The sequence below is a fragment of the Cherax quadricarinatus genome, chromosome 85 (genome assembly GCF_038502225.1).
Source record: "Cherax quadricarinatus isolate ZL_2023a chromosome 85, ASM3850222v1, whole genome shotgun sequence".
NCBI classification, from domain to species: domain Eukaryota; kingdom Metazoa; phylum Arthropoda; class Malacostraca; order Decapoda; family Parastacidae; genus Cherax; species Cherax quadricarinatus.
In genome coordinates, this window is record NC_091376.1 from 6,480,358 (window position 1) to 6,493,887 (window position 13,530).

A 13,530-nucleotide genomic window follows, 5' to 3' on the forward strand; every position below is an offset into this window, starting at 1 on the left:
CAGATACTTGGGAGTTGACGTGTCGGCGGATGGATTTATGAAGGACGAGGTTAATCATAGAATTGATGAGGGAAAAAAGGTGAGTGGTGCATTGAGGTATATGTGGAGACAAAAAACATTATCTATGGAGGCATAGAAGGAAATGTATGAAAGCATAGTAGTACAACACTCTTATATGGGTGTGAAGCTTGGGTTGTGAATGCTGCAGCGAGGAGGCAGTTGGAGGCAGTGGAGATGTCCTGTTTAAGGGCAATGTGTGGTGTAAATATTATGCAGAAAATTCGGAGTGTGGAAATTAGGAGAAGGTGTGAAGTTAATAAAAGTATTAGTCAGAGGGCTGAAGAGGAGTTGTTGAGGTGGTTTGGTCATTCAGAGAGAATGGATCAAAGTAGAATGACATGGAGAGCGTATAAATCTGTAGGGGAAGGAAGGCGGGGTAGGGGTCGTCCTCGAAAAGGTTGGAAGGAACGGGTAAGAGAGGTTTTGTGGGCGAGGGGCTTGGACTTCCAACAGGCGTGCGTGAGTGTGTTCGACAGGAGTGAATGGAGACGAATGGTATTTGGGACCTGACGATCTGTTGGAGTGTGAGCAGGGTAATATTTAGTGAAGGGATTCAGGGAAACCAGTTATTTTTATATAGCCAGACTTGAGTCCTGGAAATGGGAAGTACAATGCCTGCACTCTAAAGGAGGGGTTTGGGATATTGGCAGTTTGGAGGGATATGTTGTGTATCTTTATACATATATGTTTCTAAACTGTTGTTTCTGAGCACCTCTGCAAAAACAGTGATAATGTGTGAGTGTGGTGAAAGTGTTGAATGATGATGAAAGTATTTTCTTTTTGGGGATTTTCTTTCTTTTTGGGTCACCCTGCCTCGGTGGGAGTCGGCCGACTTGTTAAAAAAAAAAAAAAAATAAAGAGGGCAGGGGAGGATAGGGTTCATGTATCCTAGACTTTAGTGGATGATGTACAGGACATCACACCTCTCACTCGCCACTACCAACACACTACAGGCAGGCCCCACTTTACAGCACTGCTATAAGGCGTTTTGCTAATTCAGCATTTTTCAGTTATACCCATTCTTCGTCTACTCAGGCTTCTTACAATAAATATATTCACCACTTACTATAAGCTAAGGACGAAAATATTTTAAAAGTAAGTAATGTGTGTACTGTTTATGCATTTTTTAGGCCTGGTTCTATTGGTCACTTAATATATGATAGTGTAAACATGTTATCAGGCTCTTAATCCAGAGAAAAAAAAAATAATGGGGGCTATGTTTCACTTTACAGCGATTTTTGCTTTACAGCATTAGCCTGGAACCTAACCCGCTGCATAAGTGGAGCTCTACAGTAACCCGGAACCTAACCTGCTGTATAGGCAGAGCCCTACAGTAGTGTGGAACCTAACCTACTGTATAAGCAGAGCCCTACAGTAGCCCAGACACTAACCTGCTATATAAGTGGAACCGTACAGTAGCCCAGAAACTAACCTGCTGTATAAGTGGAACCCTACAGTAGCCCAGAAACTAACCTGCGGTGTAAGTGGGACCCTACAATAGCCCAGAACCTAAGCTGCTGTATAAGTGGAACCCTACAGTAGCCTAGAACCTAAGCTGCTGTATAAGTGGAACCCTACAGTAGCCCAGAACCTAACCTGCTATATAAGTGGGACCCTACAGTAGCCTAGAACCTAAGCTGCTGTATAAGTGGAGCCCTACAGTAACCCAGAACCTAACCTGCTGTATAAGCTGAGCCCTACAGTAGTGTGGAACCTAACCTGCTGTATAAGCAGAACCCCAGAGTAGCCCAGAACCCAACCTGTTATATAAGCAGAGCCCTACAGTAGCCCTGAACCTAACTTGCTGTATAAGCGGAACCCTACAGTAGCCTGGAAACTAACCTGCCATATAAGTGGGACCCTACAGTAGCCCAGAACCTAACCTGCTGTATAAACTGGGACTGCATGTACATACCTTCATTGGATTTATTATGCCAAAACCTGTTTTTCTTGCTGTTAAGGTCTTTATTATGAAAGTTGACATAAATCAGTCATACAAATACATTTCCTACCATTCAATGAAGAAAGTGCACCATGTCAGAGGTTACTTTACCATCTAAAAGTGCAAATTATCTGAGTAGCTTCCAAAATATATACAGCCTCTCCTCAATTAACGACGGAGTTCCGTTAAGGCAGGAGCAGGTTGCTCCTGCCTGTCCCAACTACTGGACCACTATGACAAGATCCTGGATGCTCTAGAAGACAAAATGCAGATGTAGTATACACAGACTGTGAAAGCCTTTGACAAGAGTGACCATGGTGTAATAGCGCACAAAATGCATGAGAAAGGAATAACATGAAAAGTTGGTAGATGGATCTATAACTTCTTAACAAATAAAACACAAAAAGTAGTAATAGAGAGAGTAAATTCTGAGGCAGCTACTGTGAAAAGCTCTGTTCCACAAGGCATAGTACTCGCCCTCATCCTGTTCCTCATCCTCATATCTGATATAGACAAAGATGTAAGCCACAGCACCATGTCTTCCTTTGCCGATGACACCCAAATTTACATGACAGTGTCCTCCACTGAAGACACTGCAAGACTCCTAATGGACATCAACCAAATCATTAAATGGGCCGCAGAAAACAAAATAAAGTTCAATGATGAGAAATTTCAATTACTCCAATAAGGAAAATGTGAGGAAATTAAAACTATATCAGAGTATAAAACAAAGTCCAACCAAACATTAGAGTAAAAAACTAATGTAAAGGACCTGGGAGTGATAATGTTAGAGAATCTCGCTTTCAAGGACCACAACACTGCATCAATCGCATCTGCTAGAAAAATGACAGGATAGATAATGAGAACCTTCAAAATTAAGGATGCCAGACCCATGATGACACACTTCAGGTTGGTTGTTCTATCTAGGCTGGAATATTGCTGCACATTAACAGCACCTTTCAAGGCAGGTGAAATTGCTGATCTAGAAAATGTACAGAGAACCTTCACGGCACACAAGTGCAATAAAGCACCAAAATTACTGGGAATGGTTGAAGTTCCTCTACCTGTATTTCCTGGAATGCAGGCAGGAGAGATACATGATTATATACACTTGAAAAATCCTAGAGGGATTAGTACCATATTTCCACATGAAAATCACTCCCTATGAAAGCAAAAGACTTGGCAGGCATGTAACATCCCCCCAATGAAAAGCAGGGGTACCACCAGCACGATAAGAGATAACACAATAAGTGTCAGGGGTCCAAGACTGTTCAACTGCCTCCCAGCATACATAAGGGGGATTACCAATAGACCCCTGGCTGTCTTCCAGAAGGCTTTGGATAGGCACCTGATCAGCTGGGCTGTGTTTCACAAAATACCACAAAATAATCAGGTTTGAGCCAATGAAAAGGGAGTAACTCTGATTTACTGGATAAAGAATCTTTAATCAGCCTCATGGAAGTGGACCAGCAAACTTAACTCTTTTGTAAAATTAAAGCAGGAAGGAGTACATATAACTTACTTGTAGAGAAGCTGGAGTACATATAACTTACTTGTAGAGTACCTAAAGTACATATAACTCACTTGTAGAGTAGCTGGAGTCAGATGGATATCTTCTTTCACCTTTACTGGTGTCGAAGTAAATGGTATTGGACTTTCCCCTTTATGAACTGGGTGATAAAGCTCATATTTATCTCTACCTGGGTACTGTGCGCTGGAAAACACCTAGCAAAACAAATTTATCATTATTACATTTTATTTTAGGTCGTAACAACTCACTGTTCGAACTATAAAAATTCATTGAATAAGGTTAAGATTTTCTAAATACGAGTAATAAAACTATGAAAATTAATCAAGTTATTTGGGATTATAAATGTTTCAGTGCACATATCTGATTACTGTATAGTAAATAACAAGTTTACACTAACATATATTAAGTTAGCAATAAAACTAGGCATTAAAAAACAATAAAACGTAAAATACACACACAGTACACTCATTACCTTAAAATATTTGTAGTCTTACTGTAGAGTAAGAGAATAACATCCAGTATTGGGCCCCTACTTAAACAAGATGGACCCAATGGAAATAAGTCACTCTGTCTGACTTTTTTGGGTTATCCTAGGTTCTCTACACATATGCTGCTATGTATGATAATTCTATGTAACTGTATTTGTGTATACCTGAATAAACTTACTTACTTACTTACTTATTCCTACACAGATGACAGCAAGGAAATGAGTGAGCTACTCAAGTCCCAATATGACTCAGTTTTTAGCAAGCCGCTAACCAGACTGAGAGTCGAAGATCAAAATTAATTTTTTATGGGAGAGCCACAGAATTTGGTTAACACAAGCCTATCTGATGTTATCTTGACGCCAAAGGACTTCGAACAGGCGATAATTGACATGCCCATGCACTCTGCCCCAGGGCCAGACTCATGGTACTCCGTGTTCATCAAGAACTGCAAGAAGCCCCTATCACGAGCTTTTACCATTCTATGGAGAGGGAGCATGGACCCTGGGGTCATCCCACAGTTACTAAAAACAACAGACATAGCCCCACTCCACAAAGGGGGCAGTAAAGCAATAGCAAAAAACTACAGACCAACAGCACTAACATCCCATATCATAAAAATCTTCGAAAGGGTCCTAAGAAGCAAGATCACCACCCATCTAGATACCCATCAACATGGCAACATGGTTTTAGAGCAACATGGGTTTAGAGCAGGTCGCTCCTGTCTGTCCCAACTACTACATCACTACGACAAGGTTCTAGAAGCACTAGAAGACAAAAAGAATGCAGATGTAATATATACAGACTTTGCAAAAGCCTTCGGCAAGTGTGACCATGGCATAATAGCGCACAAAATGCGTGCTAAAGGAATAACAGGAAAAGTTGGCAGATGGATCTATAATTTTCTCACAAACAGAACACAAAGAGCAGTAGTCAACAGAGTAAAGTCTGAGGCGGCTACGGTGAAAAGCTCTGTTCCACAAGGCACAGTACTCGCTTCCATCTTGTTTCTCATCCTCATATCTGACATAGACAAGGATGTCAGTCACAGCACCATGTCTTCCTTTGCAGATGACACCCGAATCTGCGTGACAGTGTCTTCCATTGCAGACACTGCAAGGCTCCAGGGGGACATCAACTAAATCTTTCAATGGGCTGCAGAAAACAATGTGAAGTCCACCGATGAGAAATTTCAATTACTCCGATATGGTAAACATGAGGAAATTAAAACTTCATCAGAGTACAAAACAAATTCCAGCCACTAAATAGAGCGAAAGACCAACGTCAAAGACCTGGCAGTGATCATGTCGGAGGATCTCACCTTCATGGACCATAACATTGTATCAATCGCATCTGCTAGAAAAATGACAGGATGGATAATGAGAACCTTCAATACTAGGGATACCAAGCCCATGATATCACTCTTCAGGTTGCTTGTTCTATCTAGGCTGGAATATTGCTGCACACTAACAGCACCTTTCAAGGCAGGTGAAATTGTTGACCTAGAAAATGTACAGAGAACCTTCACGGCGTGCATAATGGAGACAAAACACCTCAATTACTGGGAGCGCTTGAAGTTCCTGAACCTGTCTCTTTGGTGATGACACAACTTATGTCATCTCCCACCCTAATCTTGCCACCCTCAACACCATTGTTAACGAGGAGCTGCTCAAAATATCAACTTGGATGACAGCCAATAAACTTACACTTGACACTGACAAAACCTACTATATTATGTTTGGTAGCAGAGCAGGTATTGAGCAACTTAACATTAAGATCGACAACACTCTAATTGCCAGACATAATGAGACCAAATTCCTTGGCCTATACCTTGACAACAACCTAAATTTCAGCACCCACATCCAACACATAACAAAAAAAGTATCCAAAATGGTGGCGAGCCTCTCCAAGATATGATACTACATGCCGCAAACTGCCCTTTTCACACTATACCATTCACTTACATATCCATACCTCACCTATGCTATCTGTGCTTGGGGTTCAACTGCAGCAACACACCTATAGCCAATAATAACCCAACAAAAAGCCGCAGTAAGAATAATCACTAAATCCCATCCCTGGCAACACACCCCCCCCACTCTTCATAGATCTAAATTTACTCCCTGTTCAGAACATCCACATGTACTACTGTGCAATCTATATCTACAGGACATTAAATTCCAATATTAACCTTGACCTAAAATGCTTTCTTGATAGTTGTGACAGGATCCACAGGCATAACACCAGACACAAACATCTCTATGACATTCCCCGTGTCCGACTAAACCTTTACAAAAATTCAATGTATTTCAAAGGACCTAAAATCTGGAACACCCTACCTGAAAACTCTAGAACTGCAGACACATTCATCACTTTCAAAACTACAGTTAGAAAACATCTTATCTCCCTGATACACCCCGACAACTAACTACATGATAACCACCTGGTGGTTCACAATTACACTCACTCACCCACTGACTATAAACACAGAAATACTAATCTTAATCTTAAAATAATGAATCCTAACTAGTCATAAGTTTGCCTATGATACTCCAATATAGACACTTTGTATTGTGCCAAAACAAAAGCATTCACATTGCTAAACTCACAAATTACAATGTAGTCACCTAGCCTTAATACCATAATCTGTAAGGATTTTATGTTAAGTATTAATCTAAGTCTGCCCAAAATGCCTAGCCATGCTAGGTGTCCTAGTGGCCCCCTCTGTAATTAGTATTTTATAACAAGTAAACCACAAAATATCCAAATCCTGTAAACCCCACATTGTAACCCTTATAGAGAATAAACTTGATTTGATTTGTACTCCCTGGAATGCAGGCAGGAGAGATACATGATTATATACACCTGGAAAATCCTAGAGGACTGGTACCGAACCTGCACATGAAAATCACTCACAACGAAAGCAAAAGACTCGGCAGACGATGCAACATCCCCCCAATGAAAAGCAGGGGTGTCACTAGCACCTTAAGAGACAACACAATAAGTGTCAGGGGCCCGAGACTGTTCAACTGCCTCCCAGCATACATAAGGGGGATTACCAATCTTCAAGCAGGCACTAGACAAGCACCAAAAGTTGGTACCTGACCAGTCGGGCTGTGGCTCGTATGTTGGATTGCATGCAGCCAGCAGTAACAGCCTGGTTGATCAGGCTCTGATCCACCAGGAGGCCTGGTCACGGACCAGGCCGCGAGGACGATGACCCCCGGAACTCTCTCCAGGTAAACTCCTGGTTATGGTTCAAACACGTTCATTTCCATGTTTGCGAGTGAATAAGTTTTTATTCAGGTACAGGTACACATAAATACAGTTACATAGATTATCATACATAGCAGCTTATGTATAGATTACCTAGGATCACCCAAAAAAAGTCTGAGTGACTTATTTCCATTGGGGTGAAGCTTATACCATAACTGAAACACCTTACAAGTTACCTCCACGTTGGTTAAGTAGAATAAATGAAGAGCAACACTCCCATTCTCTTGTAACACACCATTTTTAGAAGGAATAATGCTCAGTGAAGGCATATGAAAGGAATAATTTCCTACAGTTACCCCCAGTAATAATATTGTGTACACATTTTCTTTGGTGTTGAACTAGAGAAAACATTATTCTTCCCAACACTCTGACAAGACGACTGGAAAAACATCTCCTATTTCTTCTTCTTCTTCTTTCAACAAGCTGGCCGTATCCCACCGAGGCAGGGTGGTAAAAAAAAAAAAATAAATAAATAACTTTAGTAATGTATACAGGAGAAGGGGTTACTAGCCCCTTGCTCCTTACATTTTAGTCACCTCTTATGACACGCATGGCTTACAGAGGAAGAATTCTGTTCCACTTCCCCATGGAGATAAGAGGAAATAAACAATAACTAGTAAGAAAATACAAGAAAACCCAAAGGGGTGTGTATATATATGCTTGTACATGCATGTGTAGTGTGACCTAGGTGTAGGTAGAGGTAGCAAGACGTAGTTGAAAACTAGTATGTTTACGAGACAGAAAAAAGACAGCAGCAATCCTACCATCACATAAAACAATTGGCAGGATGGTAGTACCTCCCTGGGTGGCTGCTGTCTACCAACCTACTACCTAAGCATCTCATATTTATGTTAATGTATTCTACTGTGGGGCGTATTTATCATGATTATATGTTAGGTAGCGTGCTTATTATATAATTTTGAAAAAATATCATACATGATATTTAATGCATCTCTGAGTGATTATTGTGCGTTATTATTATTATCATTATTAACCCTATCAGGGTCAATCCCGTACATCTATGGCTTTACGTTCAGGGTCCAAACCGTAGATCTATGCCATGAGCTCAGCTCACTCTGATAAACTGTGAGTGGTAAATTTGGGCCTAGATATGAGAGAATACATCTATGTGGTATGTGTGCACCACATAAAACAAATCCTGCAGCACACTGTGTATAATGAGAGAAAAAAACTGAGACCGCGATTTTCGATTAAAACAGCGACTTTGCAGTGTTTTTTCGTATGTTTTTTATAGTTGTATTTGCGATTTCTTGGTCTCATTTGATAGAATGGAAGACATATTACAGAAATAGAGATGATTTTGATTGGTTTTACACTGGAAATGGCTTGAAACTGAGCTCAAAGTAGCAGAAATGTTAAATTTTTGCCGATGTTCAAGAGTAAACAAACAACCTCAAGTCTAATACACACCAGCTGGTGGGTCTAATATACATTCACAAATGTGGTGATGATATTTACACAATTATTACAATATTGCATAACAGTAAATCTTCTATTTTTTGGTGTGAATAAAAATTTATTATGTGAATAAAAAATCAAAATGGAATTTATTTGTAAAGTCTCAAAACGTAACTAATGAACAGAGGTAATGTTAGTTTAGTGCCAGGAATACCTACATTGTTTATTCTGGACCCTATTTTGAAATTGGAATATTTTGAACTTTGTGTTAAATTGGCCAAAGTACCAATCTCCGATCACTTTATTTTGTAGTTGAAACAGTTGACCTGGCAATTTCTTGTGCTCAATCGATAGAATAAAAGCAATACTAGTGAAATACTAGTGACTTTTAACTTCCTTCTTTTACATACCCTACCAAACTCATCAACCAACCTCTGCAACTTCTCTACAGAATCTCCCAAAAGCAGAGTTATCAGCAAAGAGCAACTGTGACAACTCCTACTTTGTGTTCGATTCTTCATCTTTTAACCCCGCACCTTTTGCCAACACCCGAACATTCACTTCTCTTACAACTCCATTTATAAATATATTGAACAACCATAGTGACATCGCACATCCCTGTCTAAGGCCTACTTTTACTGGGAAATAATCTCCCTCTCAACTACATACTCTAACCTGAGCCTCACTATCCTCATAAAGACTCTTCATTGCTTTCAATAACCTACCTCTAAGGCTGGAGGCAGTGGAGATATCATGTCTGAGGGCAATGTGTGGTGTGAAGATAATGCAGAGAATTCGTAGTTTGGAAGTTAGGAGGAGGTGCGGGATTACCAAAACTGTTGTCCAGAGGGCTGAGGAAGGGTTGTTGAGGTGGTTCGGACATGTAGAGAGAATGGAGTGAAACAGAATGACTTAAAGAGTGTATCAGTCTGTAGTGGAAGGAAGGCGGGGTATGGGTCGGCCTAGGAAAGGTTGGAGGGAGGGGGTAAAGGAGGTTTTGTGTGCGAGGGGCTTGGACTTCCAGCAGGCATGCGTGAGCGTGTTTGATAGGAGTGAATGGAGACAAATGGTTTTTAATACTTGACGTGCTGTTTGAGTGTGAGCAAAGTAACATTTATGAAGGGGTTCAGGGAAACCGGCAGGCAGTTCTGGAGATGGGAAGTACAGTGTCTGCACTCTGAAGGAGGGGTGTTAATGTTGCAGTTTAAAAACTGTAGTGTAAAGCATCCTTCTGGCAAAACAGTGATGGAGTGAATGATGGTGAAAGTTTTTCTTTTTCGGGCCACCCTGCCTTGGTGGGAATCGGCCAGTGTGATGATAATAATAAAAAAAAAAATTATTCCATACATTTGCAACATATGCCACACTGCCCCCCTATCCACCCTATTATACACCTTTTCCAAATCCATAAATGCAACAAAAACCTCTTTACCCTTGTCTAAATACTGTTCACCTATATGTTTCACTGGAAACACTACCCTTCCTAAAGCCTCCTTGCTCATCTGCTATCCTGCTCTCCATCTTACTCTTAATTCTTTCAATAATAACTACAATACACTTTACTGGGTATACTCGACAGACTTATTCCCCTATAATATTTACACTCTTTTGTCCCCTTTGCCTTTATACAAAGGAACTATGCATGTTCTTGGGTAGCTTTAGGTAGAGGTCGTTTTGATAAGGACCTGCCTCGCATGGGCCAGTAGGCCTTCTGCAGTGTTCCTCCATTCTTATGTTCAATCCCTAGGTACCGTACCCTCTTCTATACATTTATTAAATAAAACACTAACCACTCCAAAACTATATGCCTACCTGCTTTTAACATTTCTATCTTTATCCCATCGATCCCAGCTGCTTTACCCCCTTTTATTTTACCCACTGCCCCACGCACTTCCCCCACACTCACTACGGGTTCTTTGTAATTTGTTCAGTAAATAAATTTTAACATTCCTAATGTTTGTAGCACTTTGTAATTTGCTCAATAAATAAATTTTTAACATTCCCAAAGACTGCAGCACTTAACACCTCTTTTTTTTAAATTGTTTCATTGGTTAACCACTCTGTTTCTGAAAAAAAAATTCTAGTATTCTTGGATGCACTCTTTCCTCAGTTTGCAACTGTGGCCTTTTACAATCCATGATGCTGCTTTACATTCCTTATCAGAAATTCAATGCTCAAGTGTCATATCTATCTGGTTTTGAATTTCAGTATTTTATTATGAATCCACAAGAAAAAGTTTGCAGTTCTCATGACTCATAAAACCGTAATAACACAATTGTAAACAAACCACGGTATAGGTGGGGTTTATGCAGAAGCAGACTGGGTCTTAAAATCAGCCCTGACATCCATCAACCACTGCCAGTGCAACACTGACTAACACCACTGACTACTGAAGGTCAGAGGCATGTTTTCACTGCTCACCTGAGGCGAGTTCCATTTTTGTTTCACTCTTTGTGCAGTGGCTGTGACTTCAGTTTTTCATGACAATTTTTCAGCTTTTTTTTTTATCCAGCCCAGTGGCCCACTGGGCACTGCCCAAATACCTATATGGCCAGTCCACCTCTGTGCTTACACAATGGCCTAGAGTTTTACGACTCACCTGCCATGAGTTCAAACCCCCACTTGTTGTTCATTATATCCAATTTTCATTTTGACATTTTTTAACTTTTTTCAAGATACAGTGGAATCTCTACTTACGAGTTTAATCCATTCCATGACCTTGCTTGCATCTGGATTTGCTCGTTTGCAGAGTCAATTTTCCTCATTTAAATTAATTGAAATGGAATTAATTCATTCCAGTGGAATTCCAGGCATGGGAAAATACTTCAATAATTTCCTGAATATTAACTCTATGGCTTATTTATCTAACAAAACTCATGTAATATGACATAATAAACAATATTAATGACAGAAACACGATATATACACTAGAATGAATAAAATACATGTCATTACGTATGTGGCTAATGGTGGCGACAGCGGCCATTGTTGTAGTTGGGGTTTATAGGGCCACCACAGGGCCTATTCCTGCTCCTGACTACATGTGTAGAGAACCTAGGATAACCCAAAAAAGCCAGACAGAGTGACTTATAAATGCTACACTCTTAATGCTACACTTAATTGCTACACTCTTAATGCTACACTTTGCCACTGCTGCTTCATGCTGTCTGCCACTGCTACCTCATGATGTCTGCCACTGCTGCTTCATGTTGTCTGCCACTGCTACCTCATGATGTCTGCCACTGCTGCTTCATGTTGTCTGCCACTGCTACCTCATGATGTCGGCCACTGCTGCTTCATGATGTCTGCCACTGCTGCTTCATGTTGTCTGCCACTGCTACCTCATGATGTCTGCCATTGCTACTTAATGATGTCTGCCACTGCTGCTTCATGTTGTCTGCCACTGCTACCTCATAATGTCTGCCACTGCTCTCAGTAGTAGTACCAGTTCCTAGTAACCAGTTACCAGTAACCAGTGTACCAGTAGATGACTCACTATCAACCGTCTGCGTGAATCACTGACTGATTATTCATACTGCTGACCATAGCAGGATTTCAAACACTCCTCACCCGTAGGCACTTGAGAGTCAGTCGAAGATAGGGTGCAGAGAGAGGCAGGTCGGCTGTTGGCGCATCCCATACTTCCCGTTATATATTATACATACGACCAGCCTAAGTGAGTATTCTTACCCCATCCACGTTATCGAAAACCCACTTGACAAATGGTGGCACCGGTGTGGGCATGGATTTAAGGGTATTTCAGACGTTAGAAGACTGTTTGTGGGGTCCTGGCAGGTCAGAGGTGAACAGTCTCAGTCACCTCCAGCTAGCAGCTTACCCTCACCACACCACCCTGTGTACTCCAGCCTGCAAGCCTGTTGCAGCCGTTTTTCAAGCTTCTTGGCTTAGTTCGTGTGCTAATTGCTTCAATCTCTGAGGGGTTGACCCGGATTTTGCAATTAAGCCAGTCAATAAGCCAGACTGTGGAAGTGAACGCTAGTCAGCCTGCCTCAGCCTACCATCCAGCCTGTCTCCTGTCATCCACCTGCTCCTTCATGCTGTGTGCATCGTTACACGTCTTCCAGTCAGCCATTCTCGTGGGTTAAGCCAGTCAGCCAACCCAGCTTCCTAACCCAGCTGTGAGAGAGAGAAGTAAGCCACGCAAGTTCCTCTGAAGTATTGTTTCATATATCGCTTTGTGCTCCCAGTTGGATGCTAAGAGTGGTCTTCACCATCCCTGTGGTATAGAGTGGCTTATCAAGCCACCTTCGTGGGTAGTGAATGGCAGTGTGCGCCAGTGAGCAACAGTGAGTCACGCTCCCTTCACCCACCCACTCACCCACTATTCACTCATTTACCTGTGGTTTTTTTTTCCACCCTTGTACCGGGTCCTAGTACTGCTTTGGCTCACATAATTGGTCAAGAGATTGTAGCTAAGCGCCAACGATAAAGCCAGTTATGTGAGTTCACCTAGAAAGCGCATTTCTTCCGACGACAGTGTGAGTGTAGGAGGCATCATCACCCGCACAGGACAACCTTCTCCTCATCACTAGTCACTCCGTCTACTACTCGAGACTTCAGTGATAATTTTCTGTTTAGAGACATTTTCCTTGCATTTGAAGACATTTGCGTGTGCGAGACATTTATAGTGAATTTCTTGTGTACTCTAAGCCTTGTGTTTTCAGTGTAGACTCAGTGTTTCTTTGACTCATTATTTTTTGCAATATTTTTCCGTGTTATCGCTAATCTCATATTTTTTTTATCTGTGTTTTATTTTATGCTACTCTCTGTCTGTAGTAAGTATTATTGTGTAGTGT

General features: G+C 41.2%; 1 protein-coding gene across 1 annotated transcript in view; it reads right to left on the minus strand.

Moving 5' to 3' along the window:
• Positions 1-13,530, minus strand: part of LOC128703226 (nascent polypeptide-associated complex subunit alpha, muscle-specific form) — a 59,921-nt gene that overhangs the window by 13,862 nt on the left and 32,529 nt on the right. Inside the window, exon 7 of the mRNA XM_070103519.1 lies at positions 3,587-3,727. Within this exon, the coding sequence (XP_069959620.1) occupies positions 3,587-3,727 (141 nt within the window). The remainder of the gene's footprint in view (positions 1-3,586; positions 3,728-13,530) is intronic.